Source organism: Seriola aureovittata, chromosome 22 (assembly GCF_021018895.1).
Source record: "Seriola aureovittata isolate HTS-2021-v1 ecotype China chromosome 22, ASM2101889v1, whole genome shotgun sequence".
Taxonomy (NCBI): Eukaryota; Metazoa; Chordata; class Actinopteri; order Carangiformes; family Carangidae; genus Seriola; species Seriola aureovittata.
In genome coordinates, this window is record NC_079385.1 from 3,612,509 (window position 1) to 3,626,269 (window position 13,761).

Sequence of the window (13,761 nt, forward strand, 5' to 3'; positions counted from 1 at the left end):
ATGACACAGGAAGAGTGAACACACTGCGGGTACTATCTGACTGTAAGCAACAAGTAAGAATGGTTTGGTTAAGACAAACTGAAATAATCGTGCCTCAATTTAATTTTCTATTCAATGTCACCTGAAAACATCACTTTAAAAAATGACTTGCCGTCATCTGCAGTTGTAGTATTTTAGACATTCGGCACCCAAACACAGAAATCATCACATCTCATTCCAGTCATGATTAATTCAACACTGAAGCTGCATCTCCAACCAGAGGGAGTTTATTTTCAAAACCACTAACGTAGCAAAAGCAGTTCATTATGTCTTGTTGGAGAGCTCTGAGGCCTGTCCCTGTGGAGCTGCTGCTGGTACCTTAGACTCTTACCACACCACAGACTAAACCATGTTCATTCCAGTCAAGTTCATTTAATGCAATTTAACGCTGGTGAAGAACTATATTTACTGAAAGACCTAAATAATACAGCTATGCAGAATACTATCTCTATTTTTCTTTAAAAATATGTTAAAAATGCAATGTACAGCCTTTATTAATGCTGCTCTATTTCGTTGGAAGTCTGAAGGTTGCCACAGCAACAGGTGACCTGACAACAACAAATAGAGGGTAAAGCTGGCAGCCCACTTACTCTTCAGAATACATCAATTTCAGAGTAGCAAATTGCTGCAGGAAACGTGCCATGGCACAGCATCTCTATAATTTTGGCTCCAGATCTACAATGACTGAAAGACAGCCAGTGAAGAGAAAAGATATACAAGTGGGAAAACTTCACTGGCACTGACAGCTAACTTGATTTTAGATGTCTGCCCAATTAGTAGCCAAACTCTGAATCCCTTTATTCAATGTAACATAGTGTGAGTATAAATCTGCCGAGTATTATCAAAGCACAGATATTTGTTAATATTGGAACGCATTAGCTCAGTTAACTTGCAAACTCATATTAACACACAGTCTTCCTTCATTAGTGGAGATTCTCAGTGTCATCTGCCATTGACCCTGCAAATTTATAACAGAAAGCCGGGGTTACAAGTTGGGATTGTGATCTCCAAATCCAATATGAGATAACCCTGATGACATTACTATGACATCATCAGACTACCGAAAGCTCCTCCAGAGGTAAAGAGATATTATACACCTCTTTTCATTGGCTGGCTTTTACTCCTAATGAGGATCCTCAAGCAAAATCTGTGAAATTGCCCATTGAAGCAAAACAAACATTACTTCATACTTAGGGTCCCATATAACTTTGATACCTTCACAGTATTAATATAGAACCTAGACCTGCTTTATAATCAAACAACACATTGACATCTACCTTCATGCACTCAGTCCACAGAGAAATGCACACAGTCTGTATTCAGAAACTGAGCGTTAGAATCAACCGTCAGGACTTCTGCAACTTTGTGATGTCACAACCATACAGTCACCTCTCTCAGCCACGATCCAAGCTCTGCCCAGCTGGAGCCACCATCTGACCTTGCAGGATTTGGTTTCTCTGAGTGTTTACATGATATCTGCTATATTTTCCATTCATTCAGAAAACAGTCAGCCAACCAGGAGAGAGGCTCAGAGTCTGCTCTCTTTTGATTGGCTAAGCGACCTGTTGTTACTAGAGCTCCAGAGAGAAGCCTGAGAGAAACTACAATGTGATGGTTTTTCTGTTCTTAAAACCACATATATATCCTCTTATGGATCAACACTTAAAATAAAAACAAGGGAAAAGTATAAAATTAAACTATTTATATCCCTTTAGGTGTTTTATATTCAACCTACAGCCCACCTCTGTTCTTTGCTACAGTCGTGTGCCACTTTGTCTTGGTATATAATCAAAAACTCATCTTATCTTCATTGTCAGAGACTCCATTCAATGTTCCAACACACAGTCTGCCAAGTCATGCTGACCTCAGGATGAACCGTGATTCCATCTAATTATCGACCAAAAGGGTACGGCTTTTTCCACTACCTTATTAGCTTTAGAAAGGTCCCATTTTCAACCTCCAAATCAATTCCCCTTGCTGTTAGGCCCTGGCTACAGAGGAAACAACAGTAAACAAAACAGCTGAAAGTGCACAGGCCACATAAAAGAATGTATTCTCTCACTTAATGGTAAGATATTAGGCAGTAATTTCACTGATGAATAATGGATTGTTTCAGTGTATTTGTGGGATGCAGGCTTTTAACAGTGAGTAACGAAAATTAGAGTTTCACTCAGACCAGCACAGCCTGTTCTTGCCTTTGCCCATTTTAATCTCCAGGTCTCCATCAGAGCCTTCTAACCTGTTTCTTATATAGCCTGTCTGAGTATTTTACAAACAAACACATAACAACTGAGATGAACTGGTCCCAACCCACATTAACAGGGTCATACTTTTATTCTGTCTGCACACAGGCAGCTTGACGACACAAAAGCACATTATCTCTTTGAAGGGATGATATTTCAAGCAGGACGTGTCTGGATGAGAGTGGGGGCATTAGCCTGGTTGTATTACCATGGCTGCTATTTTATGCTGGTTATGTATTTATAGTTCACTGGGGTTCATGTGCACTGCCAAATGCTGGCCTCTTCCTCAGTCCTTGGTAGACTGCAGGGGATGACCTATTGTCCTGTCTTCTGATATTTTTAGAAGGTTTAGGAGGATCAAACTGCAGCTTTTGTTAAAATGCTCCCAGAAAAAAACAAAAGAAACACTTTTGGCCATCCAAGTACTTACAGCAAAATTTAAATTAAACACTGAAAGACAGTGAGGTGTACAGTAAGTTATGGCACAGTTGCAAATTCTCATATTTGAGTAGGTGGAACCATCAAACAAGTCTATATGTTGGCACAGAAACTCATTGCATCTGCACTTGTAATGAAAATGTTTAAAAGAGACGCAGCCCCAATCACAGTAGCAAATTAAATGCCAAGAGACAATTAATTGACTGGCAAGTATGTCCACAATGTGGAGCTTCTGACACCACTCACATTACCAGCATACCATCAAAAACTGAGTCATCAATCATCCGTGAGCTGTTTTCTAAGAGACACAGCCTCAAAAAGTACAAATCCTGAATGTAAAGAGCAGGCACGATCATGTGAGCAGACTCTACTCTGGAGGATAGGTGGGTGTAAAAACAGGGAAATAGACACAGAACGTAAGAGAAGGTACAAAAGACAGAAAGTGAATAAATGCGACCCGCCTGCACCAGCTGTCTCCTGCAGTTACTCTTAAAGCCGGCGCCTGCTAGCAGAGTGTCTGAAATAAGGATGAATGGCACCAAGGCTGGGAGCTGACTGAGAGAAAAAAAACACCATGACTCAGACGACGTCTCGCAGCTCCAGATATTTGTATAGCTGGAGGCGGTGCTGGTTCAGAGGGGAGAGAAAAGGGCTTATGGCCAAAAGGTCACCAGCCCAAATCCCCAGACATGGAAAGGTCTGAACAGGGGAAGACAATGACGAACAACTGCTGTCGAGATGCCTTTGAGCAAAGCAGCAATGTGACACAGCTGCACAGTGGCAAACAGCACAGGGCTAAGTTTGTATCAGGTCGGATAAGTCTGAATTACTGCATGAAAGTGTGACAGTGCTGAAGAACGGCATTTGTGCACAGTCAGCCTCCCCTGGATTAATAACAGTCATCTGTGAAGGTGGATCAGAACATTCTCTCTCAAAGCTCCAGAGGCTGCCAGCTGTCTGCCTCCAGGTCGCTGTCCCTTTCAGCAGGACAAACAAAGAGGCAGAGATTTTGCAAATGAACACTAAACTGATTTAATCCAAAGTGTTCTGTGGGATTTGGTGTTCTTCTAAAAAATGAGGATTATCACTACTCTCTCAGAGAGGTATCACTGTAACCTGAGTAACCAGCTGAGCTGAGATCTGAGTCCTGCCTCGTTCATCAAGCAGTCTGCACACGGCTCCACGGTCGTCCCTCAAGTGCAACCAATCATTTTCTTTGGTAGCACAGGTGTACCTGACATTTATCAGGTCTGCCTCTGTATGTGTATGTGTGCATTTTTTCTTTTTACCCAACCGCATTCTGCGAAGTCTCTGCCCTACTCTGCTTCCAATTGGCTCTGACCCTGATATTCTTCCTCGCTGAATGCAGGTTAGGAAAAAAATAAGACATGTGTGTATGAAACTGCGCCCTGTACCCCTCCTCGACCTACAGCACATTAAACATTAAAAAAAGACTTGATAAATGCTGCTTATGATACAAAGTTCTGGGTGCACCTAAATGGAAAATAAATAAATGGTAAATGGACTGCACTTATATAGTGCCTTTCAAGCTAGCTTTACAATGCTTGCCATATTCACCCATACACACTCATGCACTGATGGAACAGCCATCAGGGGCAATTTAGAGTTCAGCATCTTGCCCAAGGACACTTTGACAAGTGGACTGGAGGAGCCAGTTCATGCTGTACCTCCTGAGCCACAGCCTGAACTTTGCACTTAATGAAAAAGTTAGACACACCAGTGCAACCAATATAAAAGGTTAGTCTGGAGTCCCGTAGCACCAACCTGTTTAAACTGTTCTAATCTGCTTTGTAAGCCTAACTCTATTTGTGGAGAGAGAGGAGAGAGAGTCCTTAAAGTAAGCAGTCACTACAAACATGTCAGCTATGAGCAAGAAAAAAGCCTTTAAAGCTGAAATGATTCTGTTTTCTTAAATATTGGCGTGGAGATCAGTTACATTAATGTGACCTTTAACAACTGAGCATTTCCTTATACAACATAGTCATATTTACATTTACCATTTTCTCACCAAAGCACATTGTGTGTATCCTTGAGATATAACAAATTTTCCTTTCCCATGAAACACTTCAGAAAATGTTTTTTTTAATATCTCCAATCAGGCATTTTTACATCCATGTTTACTAGCTTGCAGTTTTCTTCTTTACTGCCTTTGTTGGCACATTGCTACATTTCTTTGCCTGTTATCTCCTCCAACTCTTGGTCAGTGGAAAGACGTGAAACAGGCAGCAGGAATGTGCATGACATGTCACATACAAACAATCATCACGTCTCCTCGGTCTCTGTGATGGCAGATTTTTTCTTTGCCCTAAAGTGTGGCCGTTTGGAACAGCTATAAACACGTTTGCCTCTAGAATGGGAAAGATGCAATGTCATTTTAACAAGTTCATTTTGAGCAGACATCTGCGTTTATACTGAGATTCTAAACAAGAAGAGGGAGCCCTCTGACTGTGTCTACGGACAGATTTTTAAGCTGTCTTTGCAGCTTGTTCTATGCCAAGATGAGAATGTTTGCCTTTAGGTGCATAAAGTTTTGAGCAGTAAATGACAATGTAGGCAAATCTTCCAAACCCAGTCAAAATCCATTCTCTGGACCCCAAGACCGAGCAGCCCTAAATCAGATGAATCCAGACTAGCTCATAGTGATCATAAGAACTCTATTCATTTTAGTTTAAAAAGCAAAATCTAATACAAGCCACTGACGGTCAATACGGCATCTGACAAAAACGTACCACAGTCATGCTTCACCACTCCAAAGACATTTTTCAAGCCACTACTACAGAAAAACAAAGATAAAACTACAGGGTCAGCAACACTTCCCGGTGTGGAGCTCCGTCTCAGTGTCCACACCATCGTACACCAACCTGGCAGAGAGATGGGTGACAGCTCGTTATAGCCCCCGAAGGAGGCATTGCGGATGAGTTTGCGTCCGTCCGGATGCGGAGGTCGAAGAGATGCTGTCCCGCCGCACGTGGAGAAACGGCGACGACTCAGTAGGCCCTCCTCCTTCATCATGGGGCCGACGGGAGCTCCCCTCGCTGGGCAGCGGGGAGGGAGGGATGTGGGGGAGTGGTGAGGATACTCAAGGGTAGAGGGTCGAGGGGGTTCGGGAGACAGTCCGATCTGTCCCACACAGCTAGTGAACGAGCGAAGAAATCAACACAAACACACACACTTACACACACACAGAGTATCTCAGACACCAGACACTGAACCGGTGCAGTATGCTGCTCGCCTCTTCAGCCAACTGCTCCCTTCCTCCCACACACACAGTCTCTCTCTCTGCTCTGCGAGTGTGTATGAAAGCAGCAGCCTGTAAGTACTTAATAACGAATAAGCTGAGCCCCTCCTACTCCCTCTCCTCTGGATGGGTAGGAGAGCTGCATCTTAGCTGGAAAATAGCACTTATGTTCCACATCTCATCTATCTCATCAGGACTATCACTCGCTACATTTTTCATTCATCATTACAGATTCAAAGGGACACTTCACTGCTTTTCAACCTTATTTCAAAGGATTAGTCATATGGATGGTATGTCTATGATGCCAGTCACTATAGGAAGTATGGGAAGTATTTTAAGTGCTGAATGATATCACTGCAGAGGAAGTACTGGTTTATGTGACATCGCTGGGCCACCGACTACTCTAGTTCTTTTACCCTAAGCTACGGTTTAAAGGGGCTATTTCCAGGTTTCTTGAATGTGGTTTCTTGCCAGGAGCAGGCTTTGGTAATTGTCATTTGACAAGAGCTTCGGCCATAAAGAGGTTAGAATAGGTCCTCTGAGCAGCGCTACATCTGCAGGGCAGATTAGAGGCTACAGTGAGTCGCTATCAGAAAGTGACGAGTTGGGCTAGCTGGTTAGAATGCTAACTTCAATAGAAGAAAAACGTGGTAGAGAAATGAGTTAACATTGGTGTTGCTTTCCACATCTGGAGGATAGGATTTTATTGAATCTAAATACAGCATTATGTCTGCTTTAAACAACTTTAAGCCACAAAGTCATACACGACCTACTCCATCCTACATACAATGCTTTTACAGGTATTGCCATTTGGCTAAAAGGCAACACATTCTTGATATTAGAAATAATAGTTAACAAACAGCCTCACTAGAAGCTGCTTATGGTTTTTGATCACATCGTATAATCTTCATCAGCACATGTTGTTAACCCAGTGGTCATAGATTTGTAACGTACATGTTCAAATTTCCATACACTTTAAGGACCTCTCGTCCACGCTGGCTTTCAAGCTTAGGTTCAAAGTTCATTCTTAACCATCAGAAAAGCAGTTGAGGAAGCTGATGAAGATCATGTGACATAATCAAAAGATCCAGAACAGCTTGTGAGATCTTTTTCTCAATGGTTGAATGGATATTTGTACATTTCTTTTTGCTACTAAGAACAAAGATTTAAGATTCAGTAAGAGATCTGTGACACATTGAGTTTAACAAGTTGGTACCAACTTGGATCTGGATGCAAAACAGATTTGTCTATCAGAACCCAAGTCTGCCTAACACTGTGTGCACCTGACCAGCAACACTGATGATTTAACTGCAGAAGTAGCTATTGTTCAATAGTTTCTTATGATAAATGCACAGGTTTTGCCTGCTTTGTTCAGGCAAGCAGAAATGCTTGCCTTCTGTAGGTGAACAGGATTAATACATACTAATACATGTATGCACTGTAATTATACCAGTGGTATTTTATAATATCCACATTAAAAGCAGTGAAATGTCCCTTTAAGATAACTCTCTGCACATCCTCCTCTTAATAACCACACAACGTATTCCCTGCACCTTGTCAACTGTGAGTGCTATGGAGACAGAAGTGATCAGACTACAGAACACACACACGAGCACATACAATCACAAAACATAGACTACTGGGGACAGAAGGAAGCACTTTATCACACCAGTAGACGAATGACATATCATGTTCTTTAGATGTAAACCGGGAAATCACTTCCAACAACAGGCCGCAGACCTGACAAACACATTCATCTGGCCAACCTGATAGACTAAAATTTAAATAAAATTCAATAAATACATCATCATGCTGCAATATTTACCATATTCAGCCTTTAAAGTTCAGAGAGTCTGTATTTAGATTCACTGTGGTGGTTAACAGGTCGCTGAATGCTGCACTGAAACATGTGCTTCCCCTGAATACAGTTAAATAGTGCTGAAAACAAATGCTGTCACTGACACCGACTGCAAAAAAACAGCTAGGACACAGTTTCATAGCTGATTTTCATGGATAAATGTGGCTCAGAACAAACTGCAAGCGGGTAAATATTTTTCTATATATTTAATGCATTTGAGAAGTTGAGTTATTTCACATGTTGTGAGTATCCATGTAATGTTTAACTAAAAAAATAGGAAGACTTGCTTAGTTTCTGTGCTGAAGGCCATGGAAGATGATTAAGGTAATCAGGATGTCTCATAGCAAGTGAGAAGATCGTGTACCTTGATAAAAGGATTCTGCAAGGTAACGTGTGGTTAATGTATCTGTGCAGGAATGAATAGACTTGGCATTGGGCCTATCTTTGAAACCCAGTCTGTGAGGCTCCTTCCACAGTCCACTGGCATCTTCCTTTCAGCTGATCTGCCATTTTTTTTCTCTTTCATTTCAGCCCCTACAAAATCACTCTGCTGGCATCATGTGACTCCCTGCTACCAACTGTCCACGGAGACACTTCATCCAAGACAGCTTGGAGAGGTAAACTGCCCCCTGAGCTGACTGATGAATCTACAACTGATAAACCTGCAGCTCTGCCTGCCTCACTCAAATGTGCTTTAATTAACACAGGTAATTAGGATGTTCAGTATGTATAATTCAGATCCCAGACCTAATTAACCTGCTTACAGAGGAAACGTCCATTTCTGCTGGTCCAATGGCATTTGAGTGGCTCTTGAGAAAAAAAATCAGCTAAGTATAGTCACTATCTGGGTCATTTTTCAGTGAAGCTCCTACTGAGTTCCCCATTTGGCAAAGCCAAACCTCACCACGTTCACTAACTGTACAAATCCAAAAGCAAGCAAGGCTTAAACCTACTGTAAACATTCAGTCTGCTTTCAATCTGTCATTCATTCCCATTCCCGCATTTTTTCCTTCCTATAATCTTCTGCATTCCTGGTAAATATATTTGTGTTTCAAACATTTTATTTACACAAGTTTAATCCACTCGTCTATTTCCATCTCTCATGCTCAAGTACTTTGTGTCTCGTGTGTCTCAGGTGAGCTGGTGTCAGGTATAGGGAGTGCTGCTGTGCCAAACAGGCCAACAGAGGGGTGATTGAGGATCTATAGCTGCCCTGTGGAACAGTAATCCAACACACGTGCTGAATCTCACTGGACGGGCCAAAGTTATTGCTAGATTTGCATTTACAGGGATTACCTGATTTCACAACACAGTACTGTTCCCATTTTTTATTAGCCATGCTCGTGACTTTGCCTGAATATGAAATATATCAGGGAGCAGGAAGCATCTTCCCTCAGGATGAATTGTAATAACTTTGGTGATCCCATGACCTTTCATCTAGTTCCATAAATCAAGGCAAAATTTTAATTTGTCCAATATTTTGCTTTCTAGCCCTTTGAAGGTTGCATATTTTATAAAGTGAGATTTCCATGTCTTTTCTGACTATAAAGCAGGTCTAGGTTCTATATTAATACTGTGAAAGCATCAAAGTGCTCAGTCCACAGAGAAATGCACACAGCCTGTATTCAGAGATTCAGAGATTTGAGCATGTTATGTGAGCATTCAGTTGGAACCTCTGCTGTCCCAAACTACAGCCTCACGGAGCCGATAGCATGGCTGTAACATGGCTTTTACCTGAATAAATTAACAAATGGAAATGTAAATTTCTTCAGAAAAGCTTCCATCAGATAAAGTGTGCTGATTGAGAAAAAAAACCCCAAAGCTTTCTGAGCTGATAATCTGTCTAATTATTATTTTCATCTGACCAGAAAGAAACTTTTTCATCATGACAGCACTGACAGAATAATCTTGCTTTGTAGTCGCATAAAATATTTTTGGCGGTGAAACTGAGCGAAACTCCCTTCACAAGTCACATGCAGACAAACTATGACACAGTAACCCACCAGCTGCAATTCATTGGATACTGTGCAATGCAAGTGATACATAGGCGGCAGTAGGTCACCTGCAGACAAACATCTCTAGTCTTACATAAAAGCTCCAAGGAAACCCTGTAAGCCTGGGATTATCTTTAGAACAAAGAGGCTTTTTAAACACAAGCCTGCAGACATCTTCTGCTGTACTTCTCTCCTCCCAGACTCACGTTAAGACAGTCAGGGCTTCTGAAGAATCAAGTCTTTTGTTTCCGTCCATATGACAACTTTAGCGAGTTCAAGCGATTTTACGTTGGTGTGATCTTCCTTCTGCCCCCATGAGAGATACATCACACAGAAAATGTACAGCCGAGTATAAAAGCACAATACAGAAAGAGACGAGACAGCACAGATCAGGAATCTTTTTTTTTTTTGGGGGGGTGGGGGGGGTTCATGTTAGCAGGGACTAAGACAACAGAGGTGTCAAGCTGTTGCTCTAGCTCAAACACTAACAAGCACTACAATGTAAACTAGTACTTCATACTCTACCTTGTTTCCCTTCAGGCTAAAACTTAAAGAAAAGTGCAGCAATGTCAAGAAGTGGACAGCGGTCTTATCTCCCAAATCATGCTAAAATCACTCGTACTTTAGATCCAGATGGTGTCAGTCCAGATGAGCCTCCGGCCGTCCGAGAACAGCTCAGGCCCCAAGGCCGAGTTATCCTCCATCACGTCGTCCTGTCCTCCTTTACCTCCACAGACTCCCCGTTATCTATGGTACATATCTCCACTGTCAAGCCTTGTTCCTCTTAGCGCTCAAGCCTCCCAGGGCTCAGCCACTCATTGGACGGGAGCGCAGGCGGAAGAAGGGACGCTGGATTGGCAGTGGCTGAGGGTGCAGATAAGACCGGCCCCCTCCCTGTCGTTAACTCCGTCTGACAGGGAATAATCCCTGAGGCTGAGCTTAAATCCGCGCTGACCCCACCTGCTCCCTCACTCCTTTACTTCCCATCTTTCTCGAACTCACTTCCCCTTCTATTTACATGTTCTTCATCCCTCCATCTCCTCTTTGGTTTTTTGTTTTTAATCTCTTTTTCAATTCCCTCGCTATCTTATCCTCTTCCATAAAATCAGTCCTGTGTCACTCTCATTCTCCACCTCTCTCTCTCTCTCTCTAACTCTCCAGTGCAGGTACACTTTCTGTTTACCTAGAAAGAGGACAGCAAGTCAGCAAAAGGCATTTAAAGCGAGAGTGGCTTCAAAGCCGATTGGAGGAGCTTTGTCAAACAACCACCTGAGTTTATTTTTGTTCTCAGTGAATCATAAAGAGCGACCAGACCACAGACACCTGAATCTGTCTGGGCGTGTGTGATGATGCAACTACACTCACATTAAACTAAATAACCCAAACAACAATCCAGCTACATTATGAAAGCAGCCTGTATCATAAAGTAACAATACACCAAGAATTTACTATAAATAGAGACCAGTTTGTTAATCTCTATTAAACTGATTTTGAGGGCAGCTGTCAATATTTGATTTGGGTCATTATTGTGTGTGTGTGCGTGCGTGTGTGTTTGTGTGTGTGTGTATGTGTGTCTTTTCTTCATTTTCGATAAGGATGATGATTGTGTTTAGTTCAGTTCAGTTCAGACAGTTTCAGTTTTTTTATCCCCCATGGGCATTTCATTTGTAGCTTCCCAGTCCATACATTCAGTCTCAACAGACAACCAACCAACTACATATAGTTAAAATGTCATAGGAAACATATTAAAAGGCATGGGACATTTACAATAAGTTAAACAATAAATAAAATGAGTAAATAAAAGCAATATATAGAACACATATGTTATAAATTACTCTAAAATAACAATCATTTACAATGAGTATTCTCTGTGTTGAGCAGCCTAATAGCAGAAGGAATAAAGGACTTGGAGTAATGATTAGTTCTCATCAAGGGCACTTTATATCGTCGGCCCAAAGGCATTAGAGAGAATTCGGATGAGAGAATGTGGTCTGGTTGGCTGATTTTTTTTATTTATTAAATAATTGGGAAATATAGTGAGAAACTCAAACATAATCAATAGAAAATTTTAAATAAATACGTAGCTTAACATGAGTTTAAGTTATTATCAAGAGAAAATTGAAAAAAAATGTTTATCATAAGTCAAAGGAAATCATAGGAAAATTATTCTTGGTATGAGTTGAAACTTTTAAGCTTGTTGCACATCCCAGTTGGAGATGTAAAGTTTCCTGTGTCTGTCTGAGTCATTCATCCAGTAGTATAGTAATCTGATTATTTCCCATGTTTTCTCCATGTAAATAAGAAATCAGGTTCAGTTACTGGTCCATATATGGTGTCATCTTGGTTTCCACAACTACAGTGCGTCTTATATATACATTTATTCATCAAAGAGCACAGACAGGATAATTTTTCAACTGTGAAATATCCTGTTAATGGCCCATTTGAACTGGATTTGCGTCATTGGGGGAGCTGGGTGATTTTAACATTAACCTGGCCTTTTCAGTGACTTTAAACCCAGCTGGAGTGAGTATGCGTGTAATGTCAATCCTGTGTGAATGGGGCATAATTGTACAGTAGCCAAATTTAAGTCCTAAAAGTTTTGCTTTTGTTATGTGCAAAAAAAAGAAAAAGGAGAAAATTGTTGGGTATTTTATATAATGTTCAGTAGCAGCCTCTAAAATCCAGTACTGGTTGAGCTACAGTGTATGTCAGAGGTTTTCAAAGTGGGAGGCGGGCCTCACCAAGGGGGCTCCAAACAGCATCAGGGGAGGCTCAGTGAATGGAAGGGAAAGAGATTACAATATATTACATTAGTTATCACAAGAAGATCATGTAAATTAGCCTAAATGTGTGTGATTTGTTTAAAGAGATACAGTAGTTTTTCCCACTTTCCGAGAGTCAGAAACTGATAAAAGCCTGAGGACTGACTTTTTTTATGTATTTGGTTTCGTCTCAAGTTGTGTCAAATAGCATTATTAGGCTCTTGGCTCAATTGTTGAGTGTCTATGGGATCAAATAACATAATCATGATCCCAGAGGAATTGAGCAAAATGAAGTAAACTAAGGAGGGGTGAGGGGGTGAGAGGAGGCCCACAGTCTTAGACTTTGAAAACCTTTGCTGTATGTATATGGAAAAGCACCCGCATAGTCTAGCATTAGTTTCACACTGAAAATAAACGCAGTTGGAGGAGAGTATTTTACTGTGTCAAATGGCCAATAAACTGCCATAGTTCTCCAATGTGATTGCTAACATTGGGATTTGCAAATTAAAGGAAAATGCAGAGAGTAAAACTTTGAAATTGCTTTCTGTGCAGAACTTTGTTCATAATAACATCCCAAAAGACTGAGAAAGATTTCAGATGTGTGATAACTGCCCAAACGGGTAAACACAGGTTTTGAAGCAGTGGTGTTTTAGGTCAGTCCGAGGTGAGTCAATTTGCTCCAGCAGTGCAATCAACTGGAATTATGTTCTACCTTGAGTAAATCACCCTCTTTAAATTATGGTTATTGTTTGCTGAGCAGCATTGACTAAAATGAGCCATGGAAAATAACCAAGAGAGAAAGAACTGTCATTCTTCCCACTTTAGTTGTGAATTTTCACACAACTCCTCCAACCTCCTTTTCTCAACTTCAGAAATAACTCAGCCAGAGCAGCCAGCAGTCCTCACCCTGTGACTCTGATCTTCTTTACTGCTTAATCAAACACACAACTCAACCCCACATTAAACATTTACAGTCATATCACTGCAAAATATCTCACAGAATATTTTACCATTGGTCAAGAAAAACAAATCAAAGCACACACTGTCATCACATTGACGCAAGACCGAGGGCTAGTTGAAGTGAAATCAGTTGCCATGGATACCCATGTTGGGGCTGAAGGGAGTTGAGGGTCAGGGAAAGCTTTTATGCGTCTTACTGAGTCTTTGT

General features: G+C 41.2%; 1 protein-coding gene across 10 annotated transcripts in view; it reads right to left on the minus strand.

Moving 5' to 3' along the window:
- osbpl8 (oxysterol binding protein-like 8) overlaps window positions 1-13,761 on the minus strand; it is a 100,763-nt gene that overhangs the window by 28,821 nt on the left and 58,181 nt on the right. For 2 of the 10 annotated variants that reach the window (XM_056367393.1, XM_056367388.1), the window contains exon 1: window positions 5,603-6,011. The exons of the other annotated variants lie outside the window; for them this stretch is intronic. In XM_056367393.1, the coding sequence (XP_056223368.1) occupies window positions 5,603-5,753 (151 nt within the window). In that variant the 5' untranslated portion in view covers window positions 5,754-6,011. Of the gene's footprint in view, window positions 1-5,602; window positions 6,012-13,761 lie in introns of those variants that run through there. 10 annotated transcript variants of the gene reach the window in all.